The sequence below is a fragment of the Hibiscus syriacus genome, unplaced genomic scaffold (genome assembly GCF_006381635.1).
Source record: "Hibiscus syriacus cultivar Baekdansim isolate YM2019G1 unplaced genomic scaffold, ASM638163v2 tig00111582_pilon, whole genome shotgun sequence".
In the NCBI taxonomy this organism is placed as follows: Eukaryota; Viridiplantae; Streptophyta; class Magnoliopsida; order Malvales; family Malvaceae; genus Hibiscus; species Hibiscus syriacus.
Genome location: NW_024063126.1, coordinates 8,772,797 through 8,785,138, shown reverse-complemented (window position 1 = coordinate 8,785,138; position 12,342 = coordinate 8,772,797). Strand labels below are relative to the sequence as shown.

The 12,342-nt window shown below is 30.9% G+C and overlaps 1 protein-coding gene across 1 annotated transcript; it reads right to left on the bottom strand.

Moving 5' to 3' along the window:
* Positions 1-877: 877 nt before the first annotated feature.
* Positions 878-3,209, bottom strand: LOC120165157 (probable glutathione peroxidase 5). The gene is made up of 7 exons (XM_039174739.1): positions 3,055-3,209; positions 2,908-2,984; positions 2,751-2,812; positions 1,946-2,064; positions 1,297-1,464; positions 1,086-1,183; positions 878-1,051 (listed from the first exon to the last, which is right to left on the bottom strand). Exons 1-6 carry the CDS (start codon positions 3,106-3,108, stop codon positions 1,148-1,150), a joined length of 516 nt encoding a protein of 171 aa, XP_039030670.1. The 5' UTR covers positions 3,109-3,209; the 3' UTR covers positions 878-1,051; positions 1,086-1,147.
* Positions 3,210-12,342: the final 9,133 nt, after the last annotated feature.

Sequence of the window (12,342 nt, the reverse complement as noted above, 5' to 3'; positions counted from 1 at the left end):
TTTTATCTTAATTCCCCGGAACTTATCGAAAGAAAATAATCTGATTAATATTAAATCTATGAATTTCGTGTCATTCCTAAATTTCTTAAATTCGAATTAAATTATTTGGATAAGATTGAGTTCATTACACCTGATAAACTAGTTGGTGTTATTATCTGTGCAAAATGTCTGAAACAAACCGACTTTTGATGCTTAAGTCTAGTTTTTCACTTTTATTGAAGTACTTGTATCCGACATTCATCCCATGGCCTACCATATATGTATTCAAGTACAGGTACGAAATATTAAAGGCATAATATAAAAAATATTCTCTAAAGTTTATCAAAATTGTCATTTTAACCCCTATTTTTTTTAGCATTTTGAACCCCATTGTTTTACTTTGTGGCAAAAAAACTCTTTATAGATAAAAATTATTAGTTAACATACGATTAATGCGCAAAAATATGAGCATTTCTGAACCTAAAATAAAATGTTGATGGCTAAAATGTTCTAAAAAAAAGATTAATTATTATATAAAATGTTAAGGTACTTTTTGTCTTAAAATGAAATGTTGGGAGCCAAAATGCTAAAAAAATATAATAATAGGCAAAATGATCATTTTGGTAAACGTTGGTGGTAAATTTTGGTATTATGCCAATATTAAAACCTTAAGAATGAATTGAACAGATACAAGTGTTAGACATGCATCAATATCTACAAGGACGGACACATGATTTTATATTAAGACGAACTTATAAAATTTTAAGAGGACGAAAATATATTATTAATAGAAAATAAAAGAAAAATATCTAAAATATATGATAATTTGAAATTCTCAGGGTGGAGGGTGACCATCCCCCGCCGCCTCCTCTCGGTCCATTCTGGAGTATCCAACACCTGAATCCAAGTAACACAGTCTGCATTCTGAAACAGTTCTAAATCGTTGCATCAGGCATGGGTGACAATGAAGTTCAAAGAGGAAACTAATAAGCTCAAATGCAACAAAGAAATCAGCACAGTGGTAGACTACTTGCTATTTTACAACTCAAGCCATAGGTTACCATTACATGAGGTATCATCACAGTGGTACAGATTATTATAGGCATGGCTAACACTTTCATCTACACATTGTTTCGTATTTTCATTTCCACTCGAACTCGTAAATCTTTCACGTATCCACTCCTAATGCTTTCTTGATGTCTCCCTGCAACATGTAAAGCAAAGAAGCACATAAATGAGTGTGAAATGTGCATGATCACCAGAGCATCTAACTTGGCTGGTGCATGATCACCTCTAAATTGAGTAAGGAGGGAATACCTCTATGGCCAGCGGTGAGGTGGTTGGGCTATAGCGAGCAAGGACAAGACCATCCTTATCAACTAAAAACTTGGTGAAGTTCCATTTTATCCTAGATCCCAAGAATCCAGATTTGTTTGATTTTAAGAACTTGTAGGCAGGTTCTGTAGTTGGCCCATTGACACGAACCTAAATTTATACAATTTAGTAGGAAAGAGTAACCAGTTAGACTGCATCGATCGTCTAGAAGATTGAATGCGTATTGAAGTCTGAAGATAAAATGAATGCAATCAAAATGCTGCCAATTTCTGTACATAGAAAACCAAGAGACGATAAATTCCGTTTAGAAATACAGTTCCGTATGAGTTCTCCGCCATTCCAGTCAACAACAATCACAAACATTCGAAGCACATACATAAGGAATATATGACTTAAAGGCAAAACTGACAATACATAAAAGCCAATGTTTCAACTACAATTCATTTTTAAGTAGAGATGTGGAAACTGTGAACATATGGGACTTCTTTGCTTCCATATACAAGGAAACAGAGTTAAAAAGAAAAAGGAACATCTAAATGGTTGCAAATGCCCGAATCGGGGTCATTGGTAGAACCGATACTACTAATAAGAAAAGAGATTCATATCGAATACTAAATATGTTGTACATTACCTTGTGGAAAATAGGATATTCAGCCTTGTATCTCGTACAAGCGAATTGTTCTGCCTCTTGGCTGGTACCAGGTTCTTGCTTCAAAAACTGATTGCATGGGAACGCCAAGATCTCTAGCCCTTCAGTCAGAAAATAAAAGCATAAACTCTTAACATATCCAGGGGAGAAAATTGAAGACGACTATTATTCGACCATTTGTTTCATATGACCAAATTGCCTAAACCGAAAAATTCAATGCAAAATATAATATCATCATATCAAATTGCCCAAATCACCTAGATATAGTATCGAACTCGATCCATTTTGATCTACAGTCATTGTGAATCAAATGTATGCACATGTTGCTCCAGCTGACATGCTTAGCCATAGACAACACACACTCTACAGACTTAGCTGCTCAAGCCCGAGACCTCCAGGAGAACAACACTCTCTTTAACCACTGACACTTAATGGGTTCAACCCCATTCCTTTCTTTTTCCTCCAATCCTTTTCCAGCTGCTGGTTCCTACAGCTTGGCATTTACAAACTACCTTGTGCTAGATCTAAACCAAACTAAGCCCCTATATTTGGAATCTTCAAGTAGATTTTGGCATCAAGAATCGATCTGCTTCCCTAAGCAATTTGCACACTTTCTTACAAAATGACAACAACTTTTCAATGGATAAAACTTGAAATGATTCCAGTTAGATATTTAAAATCACTAAGAAACTTTCATAAAAATCTAGCTTAGCTGCAAGTGCAAGAACAATAACATATTTGTTAGTTACTATTTTATATGTAAGAGAGTAAAGATAAGAGAATTAACCTTTGTCCTTGTATTTGTTGTAAAGATCAGTCAACTGGGTGTAATTCGAATCTGTAAACCCACTTTTCCAGAATCCATAAAGGTAAAGAATTCAGAATCAGAAAAAAAAAACAAGGGAGAAAAAGTTAAAGAAGAGAAATTAGATATGAAGAAGTACCATTTAGAGGCAACATTAACCACTAAGAGAACCTTTCCTTTGTATATGCTAAGGTCCACGTCCTGGCCTTTGCTATTCTGCAAACACAATCAAGAATATTGGCAAAAAACCCTAAACCTATAAAAGAAAAGGGGAAAAAGAAGGAACCTTGACAGTGAATTCATGGATTGATTTTTGAGGAACTGATTCAGAAGCTCCCATTATTATGGGTTTGAGATGGGAATAAAAGCAAAAGGCTTTTGAAGGTACAGATGAAGGGAAGAGGAAGAGATTGGTGGTAGTAAAGAAGCTTATGGAATGATAGAAGACAGGACAGCTGTTTGTACTGACAGCAAAGTTATTGTTTGTTTGAGTTTAACAGGTAAGCTTGATCATCATTTTGTCTTTTTTGACTTCTCTCAAGGTTGATGATGATACGCAAATTCAGTCTAGACGTTATCCAATCACGCAGAATTATTACTACTACTGCTATTATTATTAGTACGGATGTGTAAAAATATTCGATCTGATTATCCCGACCCGTTAATCCACCGACCCAAACTTAAAATATCGGATAATTTTTTTAAAAAATTTATGTTTTGGTCACAAAAACTATCTATTTGGTCACTTATATATTATCTAATTTATATTTTGACCACTCAATTATTATTTAGGGTAAATTACCTATTTGGTCACTTATATATTATCTAATATAATTTTTATATATTTTTGTTTAGGATAAATTACCTATTTGGTCACTTATATATTATTTAATTTATGTTTTGGTCAGTCAATTATTATTTTTTTTCAAAATTATATCTAACATTACGTTTTAATTCTGTTTTGGTCACCCATATTTAAAAATGAACAATGATGCTAACATGACATTTTTTTAATTATGTTTGGATGTTAGACTATGTAATTCGAAGTTTCGAACATTTAAATTTGTGTGTTTTTAATTAATAATTTGAAGAAAAAATTGTGTATCCGGGTACCCGAAATATAAGTACCCGCAACATCCGGGTCGGGGCACGGGCAGAGAAATCAATTACCCGAAGATTTGGGTACCTGAAAACCCGGGTACTCGGATTTGCACACCCCTAGTTATTAGGCTTGATATAAAAATAAATTTATCTTGAGAAACGTTTTAGTATCTAAATTTTTTATTAAAATAGGAGTTAACGTTTTTTCTATTATCATTTTAGGTATTCGGTTGTTAACTGCTGTTAAAAATCTCAGTTAAGTGACACGTGTCACGTTATGTTAATTTTGAGCAATTTTATTTAAAATAAAAAATAAATAATATATTTAAAAAATTAAATTTTTTCAAAGCTTTGAAAAAAAATAAAACTTTAAAAACTTTAATTTTAATCCAGTTGCCACCGTCGGTCACATGTCGTTAAGTGTTCGGCCGATTAACAGTGTTGGTGGCGGCCGACAATGGTAAAGGGATTGAAATTAAAGTTTTAAAAGTTTTAGGGTTTTTTAAGATTTGAAAAAAAAAAGTTTTTTTTTAAAAAAAGTATATATTTTTATTTTAAATAAAAATTCTCAAAATTGCACAAACGTGACACATGTCACTTAATGGAGATTTTTAATAGCAGTTAACGTTCGGACACCTAAAATGGTAACAGAGAAAACGTTAGACACCTATTTTTAGTGAAAGATTTTAGGCACTAAAACATTTTTTAAGACAAAATTTGAACACTTATTTTTGTAGTAAGCCTTATTATTATTAGGGTAAAGTATACAAAGGGTCCTCCGATAATAAGACACTGCTTTGTTAAGTTTATCGATTATTAAAAGTTATAAAATGACTCTTGACTATAGAGTGTTGCTTTACTGAGTCAATCGACTATTAAAAGTTATAAAATAGTCACCCGACTATTCATATATTTCAAACTCGTCATTTTTCGTTAAAAATTGATGATAATATGAGATGGACGTTAACCTGTTGATTGAGATATGATAGTCGTTTAATATTTTGATATCAGATTTTATCATATCACAGTCAGCGGTTTAACGTCCAGCTCAAACTACCTTCAAATTTTAACAGAAAATGACGAGTTTGGAACATATGAATAGTTGAGTGGCCATTTTGTAACTTTTAATAGTTAGGGGACTCAACAAAGCATTGTTCTATAGTTAAGGGATCATTTTGTAACTTTTAATAGTCGAGGGACTTAATAAAGTATCATCCTATTGTCGGGTGACCGTTTGTGTACTTTACCCCTGTTATTATTATTATAATAGATAAACGAAATATAAACGACTCAATTAGAAAACAAATACTTAAATTATATCTATTGTTGGTCATTCTAAGTATTTAATTTTTCACAAATATTAAAAAAACATAAACCACTTAAAATATGACATATATTATATTTATAAAAGTATGTAATTTTTATTTAAAAATCTAATAAATATTAATTTAATTTTTTAAAAAAAATTTCCCTAAATTTCCAAAAAAATATCTTAAAATTTGTAACCTTTTTTTGTCGTCGAACACTCACCCATTCGTCATCCAATCATCAATATCGATCGCCCCCTTACTCTTAACCAATTCCCCCAATTCTCTAAATTTAAATCCCTAAATTTTAAATATCCAAACCACCAATCTCTTTTTGCCCTAGATCACCACTAACATCGTCAAACACCCACTCACTCATAGTCGGATCACCATTATCGAACATCCATTTATTGTTGCCCCAATCCCCTAAATCCCTAAATTTAAATCCCTAAATCTCAAATACACATACTCCTAATCCCTTTTCATCGTCGAACGGTCACCCATCGCCAGATTTCTACTATAAACCATCCCCTTATCTTCATTCAAATCTCCTCGACTCCTAAACTTAACTAGAGAATTAGTATTTAGGGATTACAACTTTTTTTTGGATTTTAGGTTGTTTTGTGAAAAATAGGAACATTTAGGATTTTTTTAATATAATTTTTATTTTTCAAAAAAATAAAAATTAGGTCATGTGTAAAATATTGATTGATTAATTAAATTTGATCAAATTTTTAATAGCCGTTAATAGTTAGACGCTTAAAATAATAACAAAAAAATTTAAATACTTTGAAAAAATTAACTGTAACACCCATAACCCATATAATTATACATATACAGATTACGGATGTCACCCGTCGATTTAAAATTTATTTTCTTAAAATAGTAAATGATATTATAAAATTATCATATCATAAAAATTACGTTTCGTTGTAACCAATTTAATTCAAAATATTTTTAATTATGAATAGTGAATAGTACCCGAATAGTAAACAGTGAACAGTGAGGGAATCGATTCCCGGTACCCTTTAACAATCTGGAAATTTAGCTTAAAAACCATGGTTACTGTTCATGCTACAGTAACTTCCGAAAATTTACATATAAATTCATAAAAATTAACCTTTAATCACTGTAAAACTTTCCAAATTAATTCAACAAATAAATTGAACATTTTCAAATTACATGCCACTATCTAAAATCAAATTTCACAATAGGATGTCTTACTGATATTGAAATATACCTCTCGATGCTTGATGTCGTTCTGAACTCTTTATTCTTATTCTTTGCTTTTTACCTACGCGTGAAAATCATCACACGCTAAGTATAAACTTAGTGAGGCAATTAAAACAATATATAGTGCAATACAATTCATGCATGAATTTAGATTTCAAATCCAATGCCATAAACCATGCTAATAGCATCTTCAATATTTTAGCATGATCAAAATAATATAAATTTCTTACCTTTTATCCCATAAGCTCATAAGCTTATTTTTACCAAAATACTTACCATTTAAATTCCATAAGCTCGTAAGCTTATTTTTTTTTTCAATATGCTTGCCATTATTCTGTAAGCTCATAAGCTTATTTGTATGGTTATCATTTATTAACCAATAAAACATAATCCATAGCCAATAAACCGTAGACAATAGCCCAATATAACACCCTGAGGACCCTGGGTATACGAGTAAAATACATGCACCGTAGTGCTAAACCTGCACTAAGCTTACGCCATAGTGCTAATTCGGACAATACACATAAGGTCGTGCCCACCACCTACACTAAGCTTACGCTATAGTGCTAATCCGGACATAAACCTGCACTTAGTGTCCTTACACACTATAGTACTAATATAAACTTGCAGCTGCTATACTCTATGGCATGCCAACTATACCCTGTCCCTCAATGACTTACTTGGGCATATAGTCTATTTTATTCAATTCATCCATGACAAAATATATTATCAATATTTAACATTGGGCAGTTCATACCCGAAAACATTCATGGTAAAATATCACATTTTTCATAATCAATGCATTTTGATTTCATACCGTGACATTTCAATGTCATGTCAATTTATAAAAACATGGCATAATATCATGTTGATATAAACAAGGTCGACTTATCGCAAGTCTTCCTTATGATGTATAAAACATCCATGTGTAATTTCATGCATGTATTGCACTCACCTTGACACTTTATGTCTTTCAAAATATATAAGCCTCACTATTGTCCACCATAAGCCCTTTTATATTTGATTTGCTTCGATTACAAATCAATCACAATCTGTATAAATCATCAATTCATAATAATCCATATGTTAGTATTTTACTAACATAAATACATTCCACCATATCTCCGTACTATATTTTAAATTCATCATCTATCAAAATATTTACTCTTAATAATTCCTTATAACATTGGAACCAACTTTTCCCATTTACTCAAAATGGTCTTCACCATTTTACCACTTAAATTCTTAATACCAATAATTCCAACATTGAAATTATTTCCATTCAAATGCTTTTACAAAAGCATAAATACATTTAAGTACCCCAACTATGCAATTGTTGTACTTAAATCACCAATCATTTCAATCTTCCCAAAATAATCAATTTCACATTTAACACTCATTTCAATTCTCAAACAAAAATTCCAGCATAGTACATCAATTATACAACACTTATACAATAACCCATCAATTTTCCAGAATTCTGACAACTCGTACTACCTTTAAAGAATCATTACACTGTATTGATACACACACTGGAATTTAATTCCGTTTTTTCCATTGAAAACTAGACTCGAATACGAATCTATCCATATAAATAAATAATTCTAATTCATTCTGTACAATTTATGGTGAATTTTCAAAGTTCACCAACAGAATCTGTTTTGTTAAGAATTCTGCTGTCCGACTTTTCTGACCTTTCCTCAGTTAACAATTCATATCTATTTGTATACAACTTGAAATTGATCCCCGTTTCTTTTAAACGAAACTAGATCCATATATGAACACAATATATAAAAATAACCTCCAAATTATTTTTATATATTTTCTGGTGAATTTTCGAACCTACTGTAATTCCCAAAATCTACACTGTTTTTCTTTAACCTCATCCTTATGTTCTTCATCAATTCTTACGACCTCAAAATCATCAATAATCATCATCAAGTTAACAACCATAGTATAAACCCAAATTTCCAGATTTGGGGATATTTGAATCAAGAAAGATTATAATGCAATATTGATATCAAATGATAGCGTTTTTCGCAAATAACCATTTTCTATTTTCATCATACTCATAATCCAAAAGAAATTGCTTGAAAAATGAGTTGAAGATTTCTCACCCTTTGAAGAAGCCCATGTCTGGTTTGAAGAAGAAGAAAGCAAATTTAGATGAAATTTAGGAAACATTTCATCTTAATTAACATAATATCTCACTTTAAATGAGTATAAAATTCATTTAATTGGGATAAGACCAAATCACCCTTAATGAATCTCCAAAATCACCATAAAACCAAGCCATCTGATATTACAAAGTCAAATATAGTTTAATTTGACTTTGACCTACGAAAATGCCCTGAAATTTTCAAAACTTACGTTTTAGTCACTAAATTCCACAGTTTCGCTTTAATCTGAAAAATTGCACAATTCCAAACCAAATTTCTCTGATCCAAAATATTACAATAATATTTCCAACCATTTTATAACATCCTTCAAATTTTTGTAAAATTCCGATTCGATCAGAATTTACCGATTTCTTACCGGCTTTAACTCTTTCTTTACTAAATTCCAAATCCAACAATATGATTTCCATAAAACTCCAATCTCAAGAGTAAACCATATATTTATGGAATAAAAATCTTTTTAGGAAATTTATCACTTAATTCCCTAAACTTTTCCCAAGTTTTAACTTTGACCATCAAACTTTCAAAATTTACATTTTGGTCATTGTCTAAATTTTTTGGGTATTACAATTCTCCCCTCCTTAAGAAAATTCGTCCTCGAATTTTAAACTTTCTATGAAAACCATAACTTCTCTTTTATGAGGATTGCACTTTCTATTGTAGATTCATAACCCTAGTTTAGGGTTGTACGAACTGGTAAGACATAATCTCGTCTCATACAAAAACCTCTTCTGTCAACTTCTTGAATTTCATTTTTTTTTACTCTTTACTTTGAGAATTTTGTAAAGATCATGCACATCATTATATTTTGAACTTGTTTAATCAAATTCTTCAATCTAATTTAAAAATATCTACACATTTTCATATCATCCTCTCTATCCCAAGTAACGTCCTCTACATTATGATTTTGACAAAGTACTTTGACTAGAGAAATCATCTTGTTACGCAGTTCTTTGATTTCTTGAGTTAATATCCGAACTGGTTTTTCTTTATAATCAAATCCGTTTGTATCTTAATTTCCTCTGATGAAATGACATATGAAATATCCAATCGATACTTTCTAAGCATCAACACATGAAAAATATTGTATACTTTGTCCAACTCTGGTTCCCAAATACCTCCAGAGTTAATGTTAACTGATAATCCATCAGTCTAAATTTTTTTTTATCTCATAAGATCCAATGAATCTTAGGCTTAGTTCTTCTTTGCTTTTTGGGCGCAAAATATTTTTTTCAAGATGATACATTGAGAAATACTTTATCACCTTCATAAAAATTCAATCTTTTTTTTTCAATTCAAGTCTACATAAGACTTTTGTCGATCCAATATCATCTTGAGATTATCTTTACTTTATCTTCAACTTAATTCAATAAATCTGAGCGAACAAGATTATGATCTTTTAACTCGAACCCATTCATTGGTGTTCGGTATTTTCTCCCATATAAAACTTCACACGGAGTTATCTTGATGCTTAATTTAATAATGTCATTGTAGAAAAATTCTACTAAAAACAATTAATTTTCTCTTCCCATGATTCCTTAGAATCAATCACACATGCTCTCAGCATATCTTTTAATATATGAATAGAACTTTCTGACTTACCATCCGTCTGTGGATGAAAGATCGCACTGAAATTCAATCAAATACCCAACACTTTATGCAAATATTTCCAAAGTCTTAAAGTATACTTTGGATCCCTGTCAGATATAATGGATACTGATACTTCTTGTAATCGAACTATTTCCTTGATATACAACTCCGTATATTTATCCAATGCATAGTCCATTCACATCGGAATGAAATGTTTCGATCTAATTAACCAGTCACTATTACTCAAATGAAATCCTTTTTATTTGATGTCAAAGGTAGTCCATTAACCAAAATTCATAGTGACTCTTTACCACTTCCACTCTGGAATAGAAATCAGTTGTAATAATTCCAAAAGCACTTGATTCTTAGCTTTTACTTATTGACATGTCAAACATGTAACAACAAACTTAATAATGTTTTTTTTCATACCTGGCCACCAAAATAACTCTTTACATCCTGATACATTTTGTTCCCACTTGTATGCATAGTCAGTAGATTATAATGTGCCATAGAAAGAATATATTTCTTCCACTCATCATTATGAGGAATGCAAATTCTTCCTCAATAATTTCCATCAAAGTTGACTTCAAAGTCTTTAGTCTCGCATTTTTTTTCCACAACTGAAATTTTTTTTTCATCTCTCATTTTTTTTCTCTTTTTCTTTTCTTTCTCATTTTCATTTTTTTTCTTCGTTTTCATTTTCATTTTCTATTTTCTTTTTCTATTTTTTTTCTTCTTCTATTTTTTTTTCTTCTTCTTATAATATATATATATATTTTAGCTCTTATGCCATATGCCGAGACAACATGACTAAGAAAATCAACTTCTGATAGCCAAAACTCACTCTTTGGTATATACCTTTTTATCCTTAAGTATTTCGAATACAGTACGAAGATAAGCATCATGCTCTATCTTTGTATTCGAGTATACCCGAATGTCATCAATACAACCACCTCAAATTAATCCAAGTAAAATTGAAATACTTGATTCATCAAGTCTATGAATGCTACCTGAGCATTTTTCAAACAAATGACTTTACTACGAACTCGTAGTGTCTATAGCGTTTCTTGAAAACTATCTTTGGAACATCTTCCTCTTTAAAATTTAACCGATGATATCCCATTCGAATATCAATTTTAGAAACATTGCTGCTCCTTTTAAGCTGATAAAACAAGTCATCAATCCTCAAAATAGGATATTTGTTTTTGATAGTTACTTTGTTTAACTATCAATAATCTTTTCAATAATCTATGCATAATTGCATATATCCATTTTTTTATAACCAATACCTGTTTACCCCAAGGTATAAAATATTCAGTCTAATGCATCCTTCATCTATCAATTCTTGCATTAGTTCTTTATTCTCTTAGCTCAATCGAAATCATTCGATATGAACCCATAGATACAAGATTAATGTCTTGATAACCATGAATATTGAATTCCACCTCTCAATCTGGAGGTAACCCATAATAATAAATCTAAAAAGACTTATGGGAATTCCCAAGTTATGGAAATATCATTTAATCTTACTTCAGATACTTGAGTATCTATTACCTTAGCTAGAAAAGCTATGCATCTTTTTTACATCATTTTAATCGTAACCATTGCTGATATCACTTATTGATGATTTCACTTTTTCATCAATCATTAAATTTTTTTATTTCTCTACATTTTTCTAAATTAATCGCTTCTTGCGACCATTTACCTAACCATAATGCAGAGACAACCAACTTATGATCAAAATGATCTAAAAGTCGTTACTGATAATCCCATCAGATTCATCAATAACATAAGCTTCCGAATCTTTATCGGACATTTACTATTTGTCCTTCTAACCCTTGTATCATGACTGTGACCATGACCATGACCATGACCATGACCAATAGGTCTTCCACAATAATATCACTCGATATCAAGTAGAATTGAATATTTCTACTTTATAATTCCTTAATTCATTGTAGCATGGAAAGTTGGACAATCCATTTTCACATATTTACCTTCACAAGGTAACTCTATCCAATTTTATGGACTTGATATCCATTTTCAAACCAACTCATAACCATTTGATTTACTAATAATTCAACTTTCTTTAAACGTTTAGCGGAAATCATATTACCGCTTATGTATTTCCTCTTGCTCAAATTAACAATGCTTTAAATAATTTAA

Bases quoted from the DNA above. Each gene is read 5' to 3' on its own strand.
- LOC120165157 (XM_039174739.1), bottom strand. From the start codon at position 3,108: ATGGGAGCTTCTGAATCAGTTCCTCAAAAATCAATCCATGAATTCACT. The intron at 2,985-3,054 runs GTTCCTTCTTTT...TTGTGTTTGCAG, and splicing joins TCCATGAATTCACTGTCAAG to AATAGCAAAGGCCAGGACGT. The intron at 1,184-1,296 runs GTATTCCCTCCT...TACATGTTGCAG, and splicing joins CCTCACCGCTGGCCATAGAG to GGAGACATCAAGAAAGCATT.